Source organism: Trachurus japonicus, unplaced genomic scaffold, assembly GCF_045865225.1.
Source record: "Trachurus japonicus isolate A0001 unplaced genomic scaffold, Traja_1.0 AP031073.1".
Classification (NCBI taxonomy): domain Eukaryota; kingdom Metazoa; phylum Chordata; class Actinopteri; order Carangiformes; family Carangidae; genus Trachurus; species Trachurus japonicus.
In genome coordinates this window covers 42,791-57,444 of record NW_028221206.1, presented here as the reverse complement: position 1 = coordinate 57,444, position 14,654 = coordinate 42,791, and the positions used below count along the sequence as shown (strand labels likewise).

Here is a 14,654-nt window from a genome sequence, read left to right as displayed (position 1 = left end):
AATACACAATCCAACAACTCCACAACGCTCTGGTGGACAAGTTGTGACCGCACATTCACCACGCTATGAGATAATAACACAACGTTACCAGACAGAGTTGTTTTAGAGGGAAATGCAGAGACTGTTGATGAAAAACTGTCCCTGAAGGCAACACGCATCAGCGGTTTTGCATGAATTTCCCTCTAAAACAACTCTGTGTGGTAACGTTGTGTTATTATCTCATAGCGTGGTGAATGTGCAGGTCACAACTTGTCCACCAGAGTTTTGTGGAGTTGTTGGATTGTGTATTTGATGAGTTTGATGAGGGAAACCAAGAAATCCCATGAGCCTCCGTAGCGTAGCTCTGAGCAGCTCACGGCTCTGCTCCGCCGTTCTAAAAACAGCTTGCACTGACAATTAAAGGTAACGAACCTACTGCTATGACTATAGGCAATGGGTCAATTTGCCAAAATGTTGAACTATCCCTTTAAAAATTGAGTCACACACTCACCCAGCAGTTTGTCGGCCAACATGTTGAGCTGCTCCTGGTTCAGGCCTCGCTTGGTGACGGAGGAGAACTGCCAGCTCAGCACCTCGGACAGCTGGGACCACTTGGCCGGCGGCGGAGACAGGAAGAACTTCAGGTTCTGACCACGGAGAGAGAGAGAGAGAGATCCGTTAGTCACAGTGGAGTCGAGTGTGTGTGTGTGTGTGTGTGTGTGTGTGTGCTCACCTTGGGCTCGGTGGTCAGCATGTTGTACCAGAGGATGGAGGCCCAGCCGCTGGGCAGCTGACACACGTTGGAGATGACCACGACCGGCAGAGACATGGCCTACCATGACAACGACAACGACAGGAAGTGAGCTGAAGCTTGGTGATGTCACTGTGACACTCTTTTCTTGAAATCATTTTCCAGGACATTTTCAGCGGCTCCAGTGTGACTGGCATGTTATTCTACATCCTCTGTCCCGTTCATGCTTTGGAGAAGTCTTCTTTTCCACAGTTGTACCTTATTTTGTACATTTTTGTTTCTATGTTTCTTCCTCTCTCAGCCCAGAAGTCTGGTTTAAAGATGACCACAGCTTTTCCAGGACATTTGACTTTGTGTGTCTGTTTCCAGGACATTTGACTTTTTTTCTCATTTTCCATGTGTTTTCCACGACTGGAAAATTGGTCAACCATTTTCCAGGTTTTCCTGGTTTTCCAGGACAAGTGGGAACCCTGTGTGTGTGTGTGTGTGTGTGTGTGTGTGTGTGTGTGTGTGTGTGTGTGTGTGTGTGTGTGTGTGTGTGTGTGTGTGTGTGTGTCTCACCTCCAGCTTGATGTCGAGTCCCGACTGGTTGAGCTGCAGCTCGGACTCGAAGCTGAGGGAGTGGAGCTCCTCCGTGACGATCAGAGGTCCCTGAACACACCACGGCAACACTTCAGCTCTTTTCTGCCCATTGATTGATGATGTCACAGTATTTTTTATTTTACAGTTTCAGTCGGTTCTCACCTCGTTCGTTCTGTTCCCGGCGACTTTCTGCTCCTTCAGTTGCTGTAAGTGAAGAAACGACATGGAATAAGAGACCTGCACTCCAAAAACTCAAAATCTTTCCAAGAATATTTGTCTTATTACTTGTCGAAATGTCTCATTTCTAGTCAAAACTAATCTCTTTTCACTTAAAATAAGACTCATCACCTAAAAATGAACTTGTTTTTAGATCATTTTCATTTGTTTCAAACAAATTTTCACTTGAAATAAGTAGAAAAATCTGCCAGTGAAAGCAGGTTTTTTGTGCTTGTAATAAGGAAGAAAAACTTGCTCCACTATCAGATTTTTCTACTTATTTCAAGTGAAAATATGCTTGAAAGATGTAAAAAGTGTCTAAAAACAAGCTGCTTTTTATGTGATGAGTCTTATTTTAAGTCTAATGAGATTTGTTTTGAAATTAGAAATGACATTTTGACTAGAAATAAGACAAATATTCTTGGTAAGATTTTGAGTTTTTGCAGTGTGAGTGTTTTCAAACAGCGGTGACGGACTCTCACCAGGTGTCTGAACTCCGCCGCCAGGCTGCCGTTCGACTCCTCCATGTTCATCACTTTGGTGTTCGTTCCCAAGATGTTGAACTTTCTGAACCTGATGAAGAGACGGATCAATGAGCCGATCGGCTGCCGATCAATAACTCACCTGAGTGTTTGTTTTGAGGCTTCGGTTTTAGACACGTACCCTTTCTTCTCTGTGACGTCCCTGAGGAGCAGAGTTTAGTTTAATAATAGATTTAATATGATGAATGAATGAATGAATGAAGAGTTGGTTGAAGCAGCAGAGAGACGTGACAGGAACTCACTTATCAAACACAGCTTTGACTCTGAGCTGGTAGTTGAACTCCTGCAGCTTCACCAGGAACCTGCAAACACACACACACACACTCAGACAGGAAGTCGCCACAACAGGAAAAACCTCCAGAGTTAAAGATAAAGCCTTAAAGGGATAGTTTAACATTTAGTCACATCCTCCTCTCACCATAACCCCTATAGTCACAGCAGTAGGTTCATCACCTTTAAATATCGGTGCATGTTGTTTTGAGATCTGCGGAGGGATTTTACATAATTATCTCATAGCGTGGTGAATGTGCAGGTCACAACTTGTCCACCAGAGCGTTGTGGAGTTGTTGGATTGTGTATTTGATGAGTTTGAAATCTCAAAACAACATGCACCGATAAATAAAGGTGATGAACCTGCTGCTATGACTATAGGGATTATGGTGAGAGGAGGATCTGACTAAATGATGAACTATCCCTTTAATGAACCATCAGACCTGGAGAGTTAATCTATAATGAACTAAAAGTTTCTCACCTCAGCTTCACAGTGAACTGGACGCCTGTTTTCAGCACCAGCGGCCTCTGAGGGTGGGTGGGCATACAGGGCTGCCTCTCTACAACCAGAGAGCTACACACACACACACACACACACACAAAGGTTTGAGCCGTACGATCAAACTCTGACTCTGATTGATAACCGATAGTAAAGGAAGGCGATGGATCGGCAGCTGGCTCACTTGGACAGCAGGTTCTTGAGCAGGTCGAGCGCTCGAGCCTCCAGGAAACTCTTCTTCTGTGTGATGGGGTCGCTGTCGTAGGTGAACTTCTGCTCCAGCTCCTGCAGCTTCTTCAGGTGCTGACGGACCTGCTGGAGGCTCTCGGCCACGGCTGTGAACCTGCAGCAGGAGGAGGACGAGGAGGAGGAGATGAAGAGGAGACAGAGTTTAGTTTATTATTATGGATCCCCATTAGTCTCTGCCTCAATAAAAAAAAAAAATATATATATATATATACATATGCTCAATCCGAAAACATACACATATACAAATATTACATACATGTTAAAATATTTAAGACATTCAAGACAATTCTCCAGACCTGTCCTGCAGCAAACAACAACTACCGTACTTTCTGGACTATAAGCCGCTACTTTTTTCCCCGCCCCGGTGTCCCAGCTCTCGTCTCTGCACACCGTGACACAAACGCGCTCCGTAACCTGTAATCTTTTGTTTATGATGGTTAAGACTACACAAACACACAGGCCGTAACATCGTATATGTTATGTAAGGGATAATGTATAGTTCGGAGGTTGTTATGGAGAAATAAACCCCGACAGGTTGTATGGAACCCCGACGTTCAGTGGATAACCTGAACGTTATCCACTGCTCCATTTATTGATTTTTTGCCGGCTTCGTTGTCAACAGATGCACATGGAGGAGAGGAAAGCGAGCGCACTTGCACAGTTCCCTACTGTCTTTCTGTGTAAATATCTCATGTTACAACATGAAAACCTGCAGCTTATATTCAAGTGCGGCCTATATATGTATTTTCATTTAAAATTTAGCTGGTGCGGCCTTTATTCAGGTGCGCTCTATAGTCCGGAAAGTACGGTACAAATGACACATCAAGCCAAACTGGGAAGAAAAGAAGAAAAAAAAAAAAGATGAATGAATGAATGAATATGACAACATAATAAAATAAATGACAGTTTAAAAAAGAAAAATACAGAAAATAAATGAGGCAGATGTATAGAAGCCCATAACCGACTAGGAAAAAAGAACAGAAAAAAAAAACCAAATCTAAATATTAAATGCAGTCCAAAAAAAATCTCTTCCTGTGAAAAACCTTCTTTTAGTCTTTTCTGGAAACCAACTCTACTGGTGATTGAGACCAGATGCTAAAAACACCTCTTAACCCTCCTGGGGCCTCATTTATCAAAGAGGGTGTAAAACTGCTACTAAATATTTGCGTATGGCGAAAAGATGAAAATGGCGTACACCCTAAATATTTACACCTTTTTCAGATCAATCAAACTGTGCGTACGCACAACTCTCCGCAATACATGACACAGGACTCAAGAATGGTGCACACGTGAACACACCTCTTACTGGCTCACCAAGATGGCGGCGTAAACGGTTTAAAGTTTTCGAGCTCTCAGCACCAAACTTAGTTAAGTTTTTTTTCTTGACCGTTGCTCTTTGTGAAAGCAGCTGGCACTTTCACCGTGACTTTATACAGCTACTTTCAGTGCAAAAGTAAGGCTAAACTGAACAGAATGTCAACTAAAACCGGGCAAAAGCGACACAACACGTCGAGCAAGGAGGCTAGCACTGGCTCCGCAGCTAGCGAGCATGACTACGACAGCGGCATGGATTGCTACCTGCAGTCGCATTATGAGGAAGAATTCCCGCGCTTGCCGATTACTCCAAGTAAGCCCCCACTCCCGAAGAAGCCGACCCTAATCCCTCCGCGTAAACAAGACGGGCTCGGGTCTGATGAAGCCGTTCGTTCCCTGGCTGAGCTCATCAACAGCAGAAGCGACAAGTTGGAAAAGATGATGGAATCTGTCCGCGGCGAAATTAAAGCCCTGGACGAGAAGGTGGCTCATATCGAAAGGAGGATGGAAAAAACAGAAGACTCCGGCGTGAGGACCACGAGCCGGGTCGCCGAATTGGAGAGATACAGTCGCCGGTGGAATCTGCGGCTCCACGGCCTGCCCGAGACCAGGGGGGAGGATGTCCGAGCGCAGATGATCGACATATGCCAGAAGATCCTACCGGAGGAGAGGATGAAGCTGGCTGACGCCGTTGATGTAGCACACCGAGTAGGAAAACCGCGTCAAGACAACATGAATCCCCGAGGGGTAATCATGAGATTCACCTCCAGAAGATTGAGAGATGCTGTCTGGAAGGGAGCAAAGAACAGCTCCTTTCTCAAAAACAAGGGCCTGCGCTTCGCGGAAGATTTAACTCAAGAGGACAGAGAGAACAGACAAAAGCTATGGCCTTCCATAAAGAAAGCTCGGGATGAAGGAAAAACAGCTTACTTTGTAGGAGGTAAAGGCTATGTCAACGGAGCAGAAATCCCTCCGTGATCTATCAAGGTTAAGAAAGATTAATTAAGTGCCTTCTTCTTAGTTCACGTAAAAGCAGGGTTGTTTATTTGTCATAAACGAGATGTTTACAAATTCTCAAGTTCCTTGACATTCCCTGTGGCACAAATTTCAAGTAATATGCCCACTGGTCCTTAAAAGGGCTCAGTCTTTTTTAGGTTATCTACCTACCTCTGATTTCAATTTGAAATTTGCACTTTTATGAATATTTTTGTCTCATTTTAGACAAAGAGGTAATGCTGCTTTCCAAATTACTAATAATAATTGCTCAAATTATTATGCTTTGTTATAAAGCGAATATGGTGCTGACCTCGGCAGCTCTTAGACACTTTTCACTTTTACACACTATTCTGTAACACTTAACCAAGACATATTCAAGTTTTGGTTACATTCTTTCTGTTATATATTGTTCTTTTTGTTCATTCATGTTCTCACTTGTTTCACTAAACGCCAGGGGGTTACGTAATAACATTAAGAGAAAAGCATTATTTCTTTTTGCTAAACAGTTCAAATCAGATTTATTCTTCTTTCAAGAATCACACTCTACTGTGGACTGTATAAACTTCTGGAGAGCGCAATGGGGTAACACTATATGGCTCTCCCATGGAACAGAGCGTTCTGCTGGGGTAGCCACATTAAATGACAGATTTCAAGGTAATGTTCTGATCACAGAAGCTGATCTTAACGGTCCACTTCATTTGTCAAACTATCAAACATAATGAATCAATCTACATTATTTCCAATATTTATGGTTACAACACAAAAAAAGAAAATGAAGCTCTGATGCTAGCGATAGATCACATTCTTACGAGTTGGCTGGTTAGATTCCCGAATGCATTTTTAATATTAGGTGGGGATTTCAATAATATTTTGGATGACTCTTTAGACAAAATACCACCTTCTCAACAAATTAGAGCAGATCCAAAGCTAATTAACTTCATAGAAAGGTTCAATCTAGTTGACATATGGAGAGAGAAGAACCCTAATAATAGAGTATACACCTGGAGTAATAAATCGGGCTCTAGACAGTCCCGTTTAGACTATTGGCTTGTATCTGACAGCTTAGACAAAAATAATATTGATGTCCGCATCTGCCCAACACCCTTGACTGACCATAAAGCGATACACATCTCTATTAACACCTCCAGTGGTTCAACACCTGTCAATCGTTCTAGTTACTGGAAACTTAACAGCTCTATACTACAAAATGTTGAAAATAAAAAAAAAGATAAGGGATTTGATCTCATTTTACTGGTCCAAAGCAAATAATGAAAACACTTTTGGGACTAATTGGGATCTCCTGAAATATGAGATAGGTAAATTATTAAGAAAAATACAGTGCACACGCTGTCAAAGCCAGGAGAGCAGAAGAATTGAAAATTGTTTCATGCATAACTAACCTATCTAGCAAAGACCCAGACTCTTTAACAGAGGAAAAAAAAGGAGAGCTAGCTTTCTCGCAAACTAGACTTGATGAATTATATCGCCAAAAAGCAAAGGGTGCTTTTGTCAGGTCTCGCTCTAAATGGTTAGAAGAAGGGGAGCAAAATACCCACTACTTCTTTAATCTTGAAAAACATCATTACACAAATAATAACATTAGCAAATTAAACATTAATGGAGCTGTTACTGAAGACTATCATGAAATAGCTGACTTTTGTTCTAATTTTTATAAAGACTTGTATAGTTCTAAATTCTGCCAAACTGCAGCTGATAATTTTCTTAATCCACTATCAGTTAAAACTATAGGTGAAGCAGATAAAGAGTCCTGTGACAGGCCTATATCTCCTCAAGAAGTACAGCAAGCTATAACTCAACTCAAAAACAATAAGTCTCCTGGGTCTGATGGACTAACAGCTGAGTTTTACAAATCCTTTATTGAGGAACTGACTCCCTTCTTACATAAAGTCTTTATTGAATGTATTAATAACGAATCTCTTCCCACTACCTTGACCCAAGGTATTACGGTCTTAATACCTAAACCGAAAAAAGACAGTCTGCTCCTAGACAATTGGCGTCCGATTTGCCTACTAAATAATGATTACAAAATTTTAGCTCACTTACTGGCATCAAGATTAAGATCAGTTTTAGATTATATCATCGAGGAAACACAATCAGGCTTTATGAACAAGAGGCATATCGCAAATAATATTAGGTTAGTTCTAGACATTTTGGATTATCCAGAGTTGGTAGAGAATGATGGATTTATACTGTTTGTAGATTTCTACAAAGCGTTTTGATACCGTTGAACATCCATTCATTCTACAATCCCTTAAGAAATTTGGCTTCGGTAACTATTTTTTCTCAGCTATCAAAACTCTGTACCACAAAAGTAACAGCTCTATTAAACTAACGGGTGGCATGTCTCCCAGATTCAATATCTCTAGAGGCATTAGGCAAGGGTGCCCTGCTTCTCCATACCTGTTTTTACTGGTGGCTCAGCTTCTGGCAGACCACATTAAATCAAGTGAGATAAATGGCATTAATATTATAGGCAGAAAACTTACCATAACCCAACTGGCAGATGACACCACCCTCTTTCTTAGGGATGAAAATCAAATCTCCACTGCAATAAACACAATTACAGAATTCTCCAAGGCCTCTGGCTTAAGTCTCAACATTAATAAATGTGAGATTATATCCATTAAAGATTGTTCAAAATCATCCATCTGTGGAATCCCAGTCAAAGATGAGGTTGTGTATTTAGGTATCACAATTACCAAGGACCAACAAAAAAGAACTTCAGTGAATTTTAATCCTATAATACAAAGAACTCAGAAAAAGTTGAACCAGTGGCTTTTACGAGATCTATCCCTTAGAGGCAGAGTTTTACTATCTAAGGCAGAAGGAATGTCACGCTTAATATATGCATCTTTATCTCTATATGTGAACTGTAAGAGTATTACTCAGATTGACAAACTGCTTCTCAACTTCCTGTGGAAAAATAGAACACACCACGTGAAGAAATCTGTTTTAATGAATGACTATGAAAATGGTGGGCTCAATTATTTAGATTTCTGCACCTTAAACAATACTTTTAAGATAAACTGGCTCAAACAATTTTTTAGGAACCCCAATGCGATCTGGAACATTATTCCCTTTCATATTCTGTCAAAACTGGGTGGATTAAATTTTTTCTTAGTATGTAACTACAATATTGACAAAATTCCAGTTAAAATGTCAGCCTTTCACCGGCAGGGCCTTTCTCTCCTGGTCACTTATCTTCAAGCATAATTTTTCACCTCATAACTATTATATATGGAACAACAAGGACATTTTATTTAAACATAAATCCCTTTTTATTGAGTATTGGTTTAATAATAACATTGTACATGTGGCTCAATTATTCAACAGGAATGGTCTCCTCTATTCGTATAATGAGTTTTTATCTGAATATAATATTCCTGTATCACCTGCAGATTTTGCCAGAGTTTTTGGAGCAATCCCATCTGGAGTTTGCATGCTATTTAAATCTCAACCAAGAATGGAAAACAAGCCAGCTCTCCCTGTTATCCTTGTCAGACACCCCAATAGGTAAAGCTTGTCTGGCCGGCAACCATGGGAAAAACAATAAATTAATAAGACTCCTGTTTAAAAGGGATGCCACCACAGTTCCATACGTGATCTCATACTGGAACAATTTTATGGAGGACACCGACTGGAAGAAGATTTGGCTCTTACCCAACCGATACCTGTTAACTAATAAAGTGAGAGAAATTTCATTTAAGATTATTCATAAATGTTATCCATCCAATGACCACATTGTAAAAAGATTTAAAAAAGACATTGATGTGAATTGTACTTTCTGTTCTGTACATGCTGAAACTGTGACCCATTTGTTTTGGCTCTGCCCTATTGTGCAAAAACTATGGAGTGATATTTGTAATTTTGTTGCTATCAATGTTGATGGTGATTTTATTTTGTTTTGGAGGAATGTTCTGTTTGGGCTCCCTGACCTGAAAAAAAACAAGGAAAAAGCTAATATAACTTTTATTATCAACCTTATTATTTTAATGGCAAAATTTCATATTCACAAATGTAAGTTCATTAAAAAAAAACCTTCCTTTACTGCTTTTAACAGTGAGCTCAAGCAATACATAACCTCCATCAAATTTTCAAACAACCAGAAAGCGATTAAGACTATCAATATATGTGAAAACTTGAAAATTTTGTTGTAAACTTATAAATTCCCCCTGGCGTATAATATAAATGTGCTTTAGTAATTGCATGTTACCATGAAAAACTATTTTTGTACTGTGAAACAAAGTTTTGAATTAAAAAAAAAAAAAAAAAAAAAAAAAAAAAAAAACACACCTCTTACTCCGCCCCCGGAACGCCTATATACAACTTTATATGGTCTGCACGTGCATATTTAAGTAGCCATGTGCTCTCTGTGGTGCAGCAACTTTTGTGACAACAAAGTGACAACGGAGACAACGGGCGGAGGACGGGGAAAGAAGCGGAACTTCTCCGCTTCTCCGAAAGCAGATACACGGGCAATAAATCAGTCAGAAAAATGATCTTGCATTTTAATAAGCTACAATAAAAACAAAAACCTCCCAAATCTCAACAAAAGGGAGAGGAAAGAAGAAGAATCTTATGTAATCTGCCCGTTTATCCCAGAAAATCTTTTTTTTTTTTTTTTTACCTAGATGTTAAAACAATGTAGGAAGCAGGACGATAGTTACCATTACTTTGCACGCCTTTCCACTACACAGTTACAGCTCCACTGGACTCGGTTTAGGTCATTTTCCATTACAGCTGAGTCCTTCACAGTTCCTCCTCAGAGCCGCGTTGTCTCACTCTTTATTCTCTCCTCTCGTCAGCTCCAAACACACGTGCACCTCGTTAACTCAGGTGACAGAATAATAACAGTCTAGGCTGCAGATCAGTGTGCGCTGCTGCCGATGTGTTTTTAAACTTGGATGGTTTGATCCTTGTCGGACGTCACACATAGCCTAATCAAAAAAGCAAAATCCACAATCCGCTCTGTTTATCAATGAACATAAAGCCTAGTGTTATTATAGAGCGGGTTGGATTGCCAGCATCAACGGTCCACCACTACCACAATTACTTCAAAAAATCCTACTGTGCTCTTCTAAATGTACTCCGCGCTCCTCTCTCCCTCTCACACTGCAGTTCTCTGACTCAGCAACGGTGTCGCCAATTCTTCCTGTTCCTCAGAAAAGGCGTACGCCAGGGTCAAAATGGGTGTAAATGTCCGCACTTTTCCCTGTCAGGTTTTGGCTTGATAGATCCCAAATTTGGCGGAGAAAAGTGCGTACGCACAAAACGAGGGGAAAATGGCGTAAAAAAAGGTGTATCCACAATGATAAATGAGGCCCCTGGTGTCCACCTGGGTCAAGGAAGGAAGGAAAGCAGGAAGGACAAAGGAAAGGAAGGAAGGAAGGAAGGAAGGAAGGAAGGAAGGAAGGAAGGAAGGAAGGACAAAGGGAAAGATGGTAGGAAAGAAGGAAGGGAAAAAGGAAGGAAAGACAGATGGAGGGAGGGAACAGATTTGTTCAAGGAAGGAAGGAAGGAAGGGAAAAGGATTGTGGAAAGAAATAAGGGAGAAAGGAAGGAAAGAAGGACGGATGGAGGAGGGGAACAAATTGGGTCAATTTGACCCAGAAAGACAACAGGAGGGTTAATGGTGCGTTCCAGGCAGGCTTTTTAACCCGTAAGTCACGTCTTCAAGTCACCAGTTACGAGTTTGTAGCGTTCCAGGCAAGTTACGAGTTACGAACTGGGAACTGGGAGCAGATCGATCTAGTACGAGTTCACAGGTGGGAAGTTACGAGTTTGACTGTACGTTCTAACGGGTAACCATAGGAACAGGTCGGAAAAATACGAGTTACGGGTTGCCTGGAACGCACCATAAGGCTCATCTAGTTTCATGGTAGGAGGAAGAGGAGGAGGAGGAAGAGGAGGAGGAGGAGGAAGAGGAGGAGGAAGAGGAGGAGGAGGAGGAAGAGGAGGAGGAGGAAGAGGAGGAGGAGGAGGAAGAGGAGGAGGAAGAGGAGGAGGAGGAGGAAGAGGAGGAGGAGGAGGAGGAGGAGGAAGAGGAGGAGGAAGAGGAGCAGGAAGAGGAGGAGGAAGAGGAGGAGGAGGAGGAGGAAGAGGAGGAGGAGGAGTCTCACCAGTTCTGCAGCTGGTCCACGCAGGCGTTGGGCGGTCCTCCGATGCAGGCGATCTGCTGCCGCTGCTTCCACTCAGGAAGCTCCTCGGAGATCAGGTCGGACAGCAGCGCCTGGGTGACGTTCAGCAGGTCGTTGAGCTGAGTCACCACGTCCTGAGGAGGAGGAGGAGGAGGAGGAGGAGAGCACAGGTGCATGATGGGACTTGTAGTAAAAACAACACCACGTATCCGACACAGCAAGAAGTGGCGGGTTCACCTCACCTGTCGCTTGGCCTTCAGCTCTAACTCCATCCTCACGATCACCAGCTTCTCCTTGTCCAGCTCCTTGGGCGTCATGCCGTTCATCTCGTTCTCTGCTCAGACAGGACGCCACGCATCCATCAAACACAAACACACACACACGCGTAGATAACCGATCGATAAGCAACGACAACGCTCCTCACCTCTGTTCTTCAGCGTGTTCATTTTGAAGTCGTACTCGTCCTGCAGGTCCTCAACGTTCTTAATGTTCTGATCCACGATCTGGAGATTTGGAGATATTTTATTACATTTCATTCACATTCTGCATCAAAAATGAATAAATTAAAAATGTCTTTGATCATCTGACGGACAGAAACATCAAAGTCCAACTAACCTGCAGTCTGTCTCTCATCTCCTTCACCTTGTTGTCCAGCTTCTGTTTCTCCACCACCATGGCCGACACAGAGACCTCGCCCTCCTGCTGTTGAAAAATATTTATTAACTCTTTTGATCATTAACTCTTTTTCTCTGCCGATTAGCTGAACACATCTCATCAGTATTTATCGCCAGAATAGATGTAAATTATGCATCAATCATGAAGTAAAGCAATAATAAATGCAGAAAACAGAGCAGGGGTGTCAAACGTGAATTTGCAAAGTGTAAAAAATTCTCATTATTTATACGTTATTATGCTTTTATTTTACTCATACGGTCCAATTGAGATCAAACTAAAACTAAAATGAGTTTAACGACCCTGAAACAGAGTTGTTTCCTCATCATTTCAAAATAAAAGCTGTTCTGTTTTGTACCTCGGCGCTCTTTGCGCTGGCCAGGATCTTCTGCTCCTCCTTCAGGTTTCTGGAGATGATCATAGCCATGTGGACCGGATCTTCCTGGAACCGGTCCTGTGGGAAACAAAACGACAACAAAGTTTCAGCTCCAACCTCCGACCACAGAGCAGTTTCTATTTTAACTTCCTCCAGCTCCGACCTGCAGGTTCCTCTTGATCTTGCGGATGTTGTGCTGCAGCAGGAAGTTGTTCTCCAGAGCGAAGCGGCTGTGCTGGTCGTCCAGCTGAGCCAGGAGGTCGTGGAAGCGGACGGTGGCCAGCGAGTCCTGCATCGCCACCGTGTCCCTGAGGAAGATCACACACATTCAGTTTTAATGTGGCGACTCGTGTGGAGAGAAAAAAAGAGGAAGACAGAGTTTGACTTCTCACCAGTCGATGCTTTCGATCCACCTGCTCAGGTACTGTCGGATATCCATGGGGAAGGAGTCGTCGTACAGCTGGTCCACCTGCTCCAGGTACTTACAGTCCAGCATCTGGAGCTGACACCACTGCGCCATCTTCTGGAGAACAAGAGCAGCTTCATGAGGACAAAACAAATCATCTGATTCATATTTATTAGTGCAGTGCTCAGCAGAATCGCTGCTGCTGCTGCTGTTAATGCTGCTGCTGCTGCTGCGGTCGGACACGCTTCCTACCATGATTTTATTTCAACATTCTGCTGTTGAAACTTCCCAGTTCATCGTTTCTTTCTCTTCCTGTTCACTTCACATCGGTGTAACATATCCTGTGAGGCGTCTGAGCCCAGTTCCTGTGTTTGCACTGGACTCAGGACTCCAGACTTACTGTTTTTACCAGGAGCACAAGCAGAACATTTAGGGGTGCACACTGTAAATCGACTTGCAAAGCAAATATTCACAATTTACTGCTTACACATGTGCAATTTACTTGCACTGTGTCAGATTTTAGCAGGAAAACGTCTCCATTTAGGGTCTGAGTCTTTAGCCCTGACACTCCTCCAAATTAGAAACCATTAGAAATCTGTGAGGATGGCGTTTAACCTCGGCTTCGGTGAACAGTTAAGACGTCTACAGGAGGAGACGAGACATAATGTGCACCTGGAGGAGCTGGAAAACATTCAATTATTGTTGCATTGCTCATTTTTTAACATTTTAACTCGTATTACTTGGTGACTATTACTATTACAAAGTGAAAGGAGGATGACAAACAAACACCTGGTAGGTTTCAGTTTCCCCAATAGCAGCAGCAGCAGCAGCAGGACACACCTCTACACAGGGGAGTCTGCATGTGGACAGTCTGTGTATTTACAGCTCCCATTGATTATTGATTATTAACTACACACTTTGATGGAAAAACTGCAGTTTTAGTGGTGCAATGTGTCACAATCTGCAGGTTTAGAGGGGTGACACCATCACCTGCCTTGGGCCTGTAGTGTGTTACTGTTCACTACGTCATGTAGTCGGACAGGTGGGAAGTCAACACCTGAACGTGTCAGACCCTCGGGTGGTGGGCGGTGACGTGCACGGTGAACCAGCGTAATAACTAGTAATAACTAGTAATAGAGTACAGCTGCATCTGTAATCAGTAATGACTAATTAATATTTCCAGGTGTGTGTTTGTGTATAGAAGTTGATAATATAAACGCACAGGTGTTTTTGTCTGACTTGATCGACTGGAAAAGCCAAAGTTGAACAGCTCAGTTTGTTGCAGCGTTATAAGACAGTCACGGTAAAACCACAGAGAACAGGTTCAGGGTTAATTAACGTCCCTAAAACAGGAGATAATACGTTAAACTTACCTTTTATTTAGAGGAAGTGTGTGCAGTTTGTCGCAGGAGCGGAGTTTTCCTCCCGAAAAAAGCCCCGAGTCTTCCAGGTAAACCGACAGCCTAGTTTTTAGTGTATCTAACTGTACGGAAGCGCCGTCAGCCAATCAGCGCGTGGGATTCACCACATGCGCCCGCCCCATTGCATGCGACAGCCAATCAGAGCGAAGACGCGACGGCTGTTCTGTCAGTTAGCTCGCCTCCCCTCATCAACAACTACAAACCATCAGTGTAGTGTTAATTT

At 42.5% G+C, this 14,654-nt stretch overlaps 1 protein-coding gene across 1 annotated transcript; it reads right to left on the bottom strand.

Annotated features, from left to right (window-relative positions):
- Positions 1-484: 484 nt before the first annotated feature.
- On the bottom strand, positions 485-14,504 carry LOC146959790 (signal transducer and activator of transcription 1-alpha/beta-like; the record flags this gene model as incomplete). The annotated part of the gene is made up of 17 exons (XM_085772902.1): positions 14,384-14,504; positions 12,997-13,127; positions 12,768-12,912; positions 12,587-12,682; positions 12,172-12,255; positions 11,981-12,059; positions 11,799-11,890; positions 11,539-11,690; positions 3,024-3,182; positions 2,822-2,914; positions 2,313-2,372; positions 2,192-2,212; positions 2,011-2,101; positions 1,475-1,516; positions 1,292-1,381; positions 713-811; positions 485-626 (listed from the first exon to the last, which is right to left on the bottom strand). Coding segments are annotated over exons 2-17 (1,573 nt in total), but the record flags the coding sequence as incomplete, so codon positions are not given.
- Positions 14,505-14,654: the final 150 nt, after the last annotated feature.